Raw genomic sequence first — 8,312 nt, 5'->3', positions numbered from 1 at the left:
ACAATATGAGAACGTTGGCTTACTAAAATATCAGAAAATGCAGTTGATATTTCAATCATTATGAACACTAGTACATTAGCACGTGGCAGTCGCCACGTGTGTGGTCAGCTTTTGGTAGGACAGCACAAAATTTTAAAATTTGGTCAGTGGCAATATTGAAAATGACTAAAAAAAAATGGGGGCAATGTCTTATCCCACGTGTGCGGTCAGCTGGATTAGGCAGGGCAACACAAAAATACAAAATTCGGTCAACGACAATTTCATAATTTTTAACAAAACTGATGGCAGTGTGCTAAAATGAGAGCGAAGCATCCGAATATCACTATGAAATAAAATAGACAATTTTACCCCTATATAAATTGCGTTATTACAAAAATGATTACTATACATATCCGTAATTATCGAAGTCGGATAAGAGTAAAATCGGAAAGTGCTACATGAGACAATTCTCTTTAAAGTAGTACTAGACTCATGCACGTGCTTTGCACGTTTTAGGTGAAATCACAAAGCTACAGTATTTTTCTCTCTCAAAACATAGGTGGGTCCTTGATATGACGGTTTTTATTGGAATTTATAAATTTGCCATGTAATATATGTTATTTACACGTCTGCCACAGGCAAATTACCTTTCTGCCCACAAAAAAACAAATCTGAAATTCATAAAATTACCATTTTGCCACTGCAAAAGTTAAAAAAAAATAATTTTTTTTTCAAAAGTAAGCAATTGCCACCGTGAAATCACAAAATAACGATTCTGCCATTGTACACAAAACAACGGATTTGTGTCTGTCACAAGGGCCGAAATATCATTTCCAACTCTTAAAAAGTATTTTTGGACACTTGTCAATCATTGGTGATCTTTTTGACAAAAAATAATAAAATATTAAACAAAATTACTTATTTACCCCTGTGACGTACATGAAAACACTATTTATTATACCCCATATTTTTCTATATATTATATATACTAAGAAGTATAAGATTCAACAATTTTTTTCTCTCTGGCAAAACGGCAAAAGACTTGTCGATGAGACTTTGACAGATATTTCGGCGAATGATATTTTTCTACGGACGCATTTTTGCCACGTCTACGTTTGGCCAAACGGCACTCACTAATCTTTTATAAAAATAGACAAAATCTAGACAAAATCTAAAATAGAACTGCGAAAATAGACAAAATAAATAAACCTCAAATCTTCTCTTGATCATTCTACATTTCCACTTCACTTCTTCCAAGCTCAAATGCCGACTAACGCCACCACCACAGGCGCACATATCCTAGTTTTCCCTTTCCCTGCGCAGGGGCATATGTTACCACTTGTTGACTTCACTCACCAACTTGCTCTAAGAAACTTAACCATAACAATTCTAGTCACACCCAAAAATGTCCCTTTACTCACCCCACTTCTCTCAAAGCATCCTTCTATTCACACCCTTGTTTTACCTTTCCCAAATGACCCTTCTATCCCTTCCGGTGTAGAAAATGTGAAGGACTTGCCAGCTTCTTATTTTCCTGCTATGATACGCACTATGGGTAAACTTTATAAACCTACACTAGAATGGTTTCAATCACACCCTTCACCACCTACAGTCATTTTATCTGATTTTTTCCTTGGGTGGACCCACCACCTTGCTTGCCAGCTCGGCATTCGCCGTATTGTATTCTCTCCATCAGGCGTAGGTGCATTTACCTTGTGTTTTTTATCCGTTTGGCGTACTTGTCCGAAAAGAGTTAATCCGAATGATGAGTATGAAATAATTTCTTTTCCTGAAGTTCCTAATTCCCCATCTTACCCATGGTGGCAATTAGGTCCTTTGTATAGAACTTACAAAAAAGGAGACCCAGTTTCGGAATTTATTAAAAAATGTTCTTTGGCAAATTTAGACAGTTGGGGGATCGTTTTTAACTCGTTTAGTGAGTTGGAATCGGGGTGTTTGGATTACATGAAGCAGAGCTGTGGTCATGATAGAATTTGGGCTATAGGCCCATTGATTGGTCATGTGGATGATAAGTATAAGTCCAATGGGCTTGTTCCAGGTAATGAGATTTTGTCTTGGCTTGACACGTGTGACGATCATTCTGTAGTCTATGTATGTTTCGGAAGTCAAGCTGTGTTGACTAATAAGCAAATGGAAGAATTAGCTTTGGGTTTGGAACAAAGTGGAGTTAGGTTTATATGGCCGATTAAAAAACCAACAGTTGGACACGTGTCAAGTAAGTATGGCATGATTCCTGATGGTTTTGAAGATCGAGTGGCTGGAAGAGGTTTAGTATATAAAGGTTGGGCCCCACAAGCTTTGATACTAAAACACCGAGCTGTCGGTGCGTTTTTGACTCACTGTGGTTGGAACTCGGTGCTTGAATCCTTAATTGCGGGTGTCTCAATGCTTACGTGGCCAATGAATGCAGATCAATTTATGAATGCAACATTATTGGTTGATCAAGTTGGTGTTGCGGTTAGAGTTTGTGAAGGTGAGAAAACAATACCAAATGCTACTGACTTGGCTAAATTTTTGGCTAAATCGGTTTGTGATAACGGATTTGAGAAGGAAAGAGTACGAGCGAAGGAGCTTAGTAAAGCTGCCTTGGCTGCAGTTAAAGAAGGTGGGAGCTCGTTTAAGGACTTGAATAGCTTGGTGGAAGATATTTTTGCTTTAAATATGAATCATAAGAAATGAATTTGTTTAAGTTTTTTTTTTTTTTTTTTTCGATAATTTGTTTAAGTTTTTATTAGTGCTATTATGCTATCCCTGTATATATGGTCCATTTCTATAGAAAAAAAAAAGTATATATGGTCCATGCAAATATGCAATAGTACATGTAATGACAAATTTTGTTCTAGGGCTATCACTTCCCTGATTAAAATTTTCCACTGTTGAAATCAATTTGGAATATCTAATCCGATTCTGATTGAAGCATATTTACCAATTTACTTATTTAATAATGGAGATATATGTCTAAGGTTTTCATTTTGAGGCCATGAAAAGATCCAGTAACATTTTGGAGTTTTGAACAATATATGTTACTTCTAGAATTCCGTCGAAATCACGAACTATGTTCTAGATACAATAAGAAAACGCGAGATATATATATATTTTGTAATTAGGGTGTCTATACTCTACATGGGTGCTCTCGCTCTTTCGTGTGACTATTGACTTTCGTATATGCTTTTAATTTGCTAAATAAAGTGATCGACCATAGTCTTCAAAACAATTAGACCCAGGGTGCCCACGCGTACAAATGGTGTTACGATTTAATTTCATACTTCAGAGTTCAGAGTACATAGCCACATAGGGATTATATATGTATGGTGATGTTGCACGAAAAGAAATGAGTTCGTGTATCTACAAGAACTTTGGTGTTCAGATTAAGCATAAATTCACTCGCAGCGCCTGCCTATTCTGTTAGATACCAACCAGTTGATAAGCCAATTAACCATATTTCACCTGAAACTACTCTAACTTAGTAGCATAGTTTAAAATTTGCAGATGTCCTTTAACAAGACTAGTAGAATTTAGAAACATGGAAGAATTTGAAACCGTAGATCAAAGCACTACATATAAGTATATAACTATAGCTTGTATAAATAAGTGCTTGAAACAAGAATTTTGAACACCGATGAGCAACCAGTGCCTCACTCACCAATTCAAATCGTAATTAACCAAGCTCGATCATTGCATTGGTGGAACTGTCCCTAAGAAAAACTTGGATGAAGACGGCACTTTTGGGTGATTAGGAATGACTGGAGAATCGCCCGAGACTTTGTGAGGAAGCTCATGGGGATTCAGCGGAACAGCGTTACCATATCCTATAATGTTAGCAACTCCATGACACTTGATAGAAGCGCTTGAGCATATATTTGGTTCGACTATTCTTGCATTGTTTACCACGAAATTCAATCTTCCATGGTTTGTTATGGTAATTGTCTTGTTTGCTGCGAAACTAGAAGGCATGATCGTACCAGTTGGAAGATGTATAAGGTTGTTAAGTGGAAGAGCTGTTGGAAGTGAATGGCTGAGCAAGAACTCGCGAAGTTGTTCTCTACTAATTGCAGAACTTGATAATTGTGCATCGTCTGGCATCAAGAAGGTTAATTGTCCATGATCTTTCAATGAGTTGCGATCACTGTTAAGCATTTGCAATAGGATCACAAATCCATGGTAAGACATTGCTCTCATGTCCTCCAACGCGGTTTGTAGATCAATCTGGTTTACAGAAGCTGTTGGTTGTGCCACAATAAGTAAGAACAGAACAAAAGCTGTAAAATACCAGTGACTCATTTCTTAGGAATGTAAGAGGATCACTGTGTAAGGGAGGTTGGAGTGACTGATTTGAGTTATAGGGATGGATAATGAGGTAAATGACTCTAGTTTAACTATTTCTTTCCTACTGCAAGTGCATGGATTTCTCACTTCATGCGCGTTTGGGGGCTAGTTGGATGGTAGGTTGTGCATGAAAAATGGTAATTTAATCTGCTTGGGATTACCAAATAAATAAACATATATAGCTTACATAATTACAACTACCGTTTGATTAATTATATTTATCTAACCCATTAAATTTGGTTATAATTTGCCATAGCTCAAACCCAGAACGATTAACAGAAAATATGCAGAAGTACTCAAGTTCCAGCCTTTGTATGTAAATTAAACTTTTAAAATTAGTTCAAGTAATCTTACGCAAAGGTTGGAGTGACTGATTGACTTAATGTTAGATGGATCATGGATGTAAAATATGGAGGCAGTGGTGGAGCCAAGAATTTATTCTAGGGTGGGCAAAATAGAAAACGAATTATGTACATAAAACATTGTAATAATTCCAAACACACTTGAACATTAATTATTGATTCCAAAAACCTGAATTCACATAAGAGATTTACAAGTATATTTACACAACAAAAATCCATTTTCTCGCAGCGTTGCGTACTTGCAAGTTCAAAATTGTCTCAGAACCAATGCTATTAAGTATCTCTTTCTCGTTGTGACCACACTATCGTTTAAATGCTTTGTACGTTTTCGGTTTAACTACATCACTTCCTTAGTTTGATGTGCTAAGAGCTAATTAGTTGTATTTGTTTTGTTCAAATATATTTTTCGACAAACAAACTAGGGCAGTACAATAATCTAATTTGATGATAGAAACTGCAAAATTATAAAATCTAATTTTGGGCACAATGGAAATTTTTAACAAGAAATTATATTAACTTACCAAACGAAAATGGTTTGGTAGTTGATACAGTGTGTGAAGATAAACCCAAGAAGAAATTTTTCACTTTAGTATGGTGCTCTCAACTTACTGAAAACTAGTTAAATTACAATATTATATTATGAAACAAACAAATCAAAAGGACAGTAAAGATGGTATATATTCTATGTGTTGTTTTAGGAGTAGCATAGTTATTCTTTTTTGTACTACTACTACTTTTTTTTATTGCCAAAAGTTGAAGGTGTGCAACTTAGGACCCTTGCACCCCTTGGCTCTGCCCCTGTGTATAGAGGTAAACTCCATGTCGAAGACGATCCTCGAGATAAAAGGTCTTCTATATAGTACTGGATTCGTAGGAGGAACTATCAGTTTAGAGACTTGGTGTTGAATTGCTAGATGTGTTAGGGAATTAGTATTTAGGCTCTCGATCTATGAGGCGCGGAGCTATATATGCTTCTTTGTGTATTTCTTGTGTCCTTTTGTGAGGACCTCCGATCCTCACGTTTGTATACAGTTGAATCACTCTTGAACATATTATTGCTTTTGGCCTTTTGCACATTTGCATGGATAAATAATTAAATATCACTCGTCAAAAAAATAAAATAATAAAACAATTTTTCTTTTTCGTACAGCATGCGCATCAGACATCAGTGCCCATCAGTGCATGAAATTCTAGCAGCGTGCAGAGTGCAGACGCGCATCCAATTTTGGGGTTAGTTGCATAGTAGGTCAAGATTATGCATGAAAGTCTCATCAAGTAGGTTAAGGTTCTAGAAATTATGTATCACGGGTTTCATGTGTGCTTTTAAGCTAAAAATTGTACCCCAACTTAAGCGCCAGTACTCTCTGCGCATTGCAGTACTCTTGGCTCATATACAGTGTCATACTCATGCCACTTCCATGATCTCAGCGCTTTGCTCAGCAGCCTTGTCTTGCCGACGACTCTGTCTGTGGAAATCTAATTATTGGACCAGAGAATTAGAGATGTTGACCCTTACACTTGCAATAAAATATGGTCGGGTACTTTCCATTTTGTATTGGACGAACCACAAATTTTTGTCATTGACCTAAATAGCTGTGTATTGGGCACCCCCTTGACTACATCAAATTAACTTGTTGCAATCTCTTTTATTCCTTCTCTCCCCATATTTAAAACTCCTAAATCCTAAGTCTTAAACAACTTAATCAAACTTAATCAAAACACTAAAATGGAAGACCTAAACTTTTTAAAACATAAAGATGAACTACTTGAGGAAACAAATGTTTGAGATACAACAACAAATTAGAGAAATGAGAGAAGATGTGTAACAACAAAATTAGAAAATTGATAGAAGGGAAAATGAGAGATAATGAAGAGGAAAGAGGAATGAAAGATGACCAAATAAGAAGAAATGTGGAAAGTGAATAAATAGACGATGATAGTAGTCAGACAATGGAGGTGCCAAGAAATCGTCGACCACTAAGACAACCAATTAATAAGGTAAACCTACTACTGCATTACTAAACAATTTGTGTCTTTTGGAGTATAATACATTATTAAACAATTGTTCTTCATGTGGGGATCATTTGTTGGGTTCCGAGAACCCTAGAAACTCGAATGACGTGGATGATGTTCAACCGGTTTCATGTTGGATACCTATTTGCTTCGAGATTTAATGTTATCCTCATATATTTAGGACGTACGCACTGCTATCTTATCATGCCACTGAGAAGCCAAATTAACAAATCCAGAAAGAGTGAAGAAACTGTTGGGTACCGCTTTCGTACATAGATGTCATTTTGTCCATCTTGAACTTTTGTTGATGATTGTCCGGTTCCAAAACCAATGCGTAGATGGTGTAGAGCTTGACATTTAATTGCAGATAATATAGTTGGAATGTAGTATTACAAGCAAGGCAAGTGCAATATATGACATTGATTGAACATTTTTGGTTTAGTATTGGAAAACGAGCACACTAATGCACTAATGATGGGTTAGAAATACCAATAACACATGTTAGCGACTAAGTCCAAAGTAAAATTTAATTAATGTTTATGTGGTTAGAATTGTAATTTGGTTCTCGATACAATTTTCTTGAATTTGATGTATGCTTTGGTGGATTTTGATGTATGAATGTATGCATGTTTGGTTTGGATGTATGTGTGTTTGGTTAAGGAAAAAAAATGTTCTCAACCTGGCCTTTTGGGAGCAACATGTTGTTGTTCGGCGATAGTGTGTCATATGATGTTAATCCAATAGGCTATTATAGGCCGTTTGAGACTTTAAGAAAAAAAAAGGGTCAAATTGGGCCTTAATAAACAAGTTTATTTGGCATAGCTTGACCTTATCAAACCGACGCACAAGGCCAAGTTGGGCTTTATGAACCCACCCTACAAGGCACACACATGCCTTTTGGATGCTAAATGTTTATGTTCGGTAAATTGGTGTCATTTATTTTTAAGCCAGTAGGCGAATCAGAGCCTTATGAATCCATCACAAAAGGCATGACTGTGCCTTGTTCATTATTGCTAATAGGCAAAATGGTAGGCCATTATTATTAAAGGTTTTTGGTGGAGTAGAAGGATGGTAACTTGGGTTTTCCAGTTTTTTGGTTTTTTGTGAAGGTCAGTTTTTTATTTTTTTATTTTTTTTTAGGGGATGACTGGGCCTTGTTCATTATTGCTAATAGGCAAAATGGTAGGCCATTATTATTAAGGGTTTTTGGTGGAGTAGAAGGATGGTAACTTGGGTTTTCCAGTTTTTGGTTTTTGAAGGTCAGAAGGTTTTTTTTTTTTTTTTTGTGCCCAACATTTTTTTTTTTTTTTTGGGGGTTAATAATAGGACTCAACTAGATTTTGGAACATATATTTATTGGAAATAAACCGAAATACGTTAATGAGCAATAATTCGTATGGTGCTTAAGTAATTGGCATTGAATAGTCTCTTCACTTTGTGGTTTAGGATATTAATTCGTAATTTTCTAATTTTCAAATGGAATTATCTTAAACTCTAACTTGTATAATAGTTTTTTTTTTTTTTTTTGAAAAAATTTTCAAAGAATACACTACTCCTCCTTGAAAAGATTTAATTATCACATGATCATGATCTTCGATGAATTTGTGAATA

General features: G+C 35.8%; 2 protein-coding genes across 2 annotated transcripts; one reads left to right on the top strand and one right to left on the bottom strand.

The window, feature by feature from the left end:
• Positions 1-1,150: 1,150 nt before the first annotated feature.
• Positions 1,151-2,921, top strand: UGT89B1 (UDP-glucosyl transferase 89B1). Its single transcript, XM_086586630.1, has one exon. It carries the CDS (start codon positions 1,243-1,245, stop codon positions 2,677-2,679), a length of 1,437 nt encoding a protein of 478 aa, XP_086442756.1. The 5' UTR covers positions 1,151-1,242; the 3' UTR covers positions 2,680-2,921.
• Positions 2,922-3,672: 751 nt separating this feature from the next.
• Positions 3,673-4,281, bottom strand: LOC147521777 (uncharacterized). Its single transcript, XM_086566301.1, has one exon. The coding sequence runs from the start codon at positions 4,279-4,281 to the stop codon at positions 3,673-3,675; it is 609 nt and encodes a 202-aa protein (XP_086422427.1).
• Between the last annotated feature and the right edge of the window lie 4,031 nt (positions 4,282-8,312).

The sequence above is a fragment of the Coptis chinensis genome, chromosome 1, assembly GCF_015680905.1.
Source record: "Coptis chinensis isolate HL-2020 chromosome 1, ASM1568090v1, whole genome shotgun sequence".
Classification (NCBI taxonomy): Eukaryota; Viridiplantae; Streptophyta; class Magnoliopsida; order Ranunculales; family Ranunculaceae; genus Coptis; species Coptis chinensis.
The sequence above is the reverse complement of the archived record's forward strand: the minus strand, read 5'-3'. Positions and strand labels throughout refer to the sequence as shown.

Excerpts from the sequence above, each read along its gene's own strand:
- LOC147521777 (XM_086566301.1), bottom strand. The coding sequence starts at position 4,281 with ATGAGTCACTGGTATTTTACAGCTTTTGTTCTGTTCTTACTTATTGTG.
- UGT89B1 (XM_086586630.1), top strand. The coding sequence starts at position 1,243 with ATGCCGACTAACGCCACCACCACAGGCGCACATATCCTAGTTTTCCCT.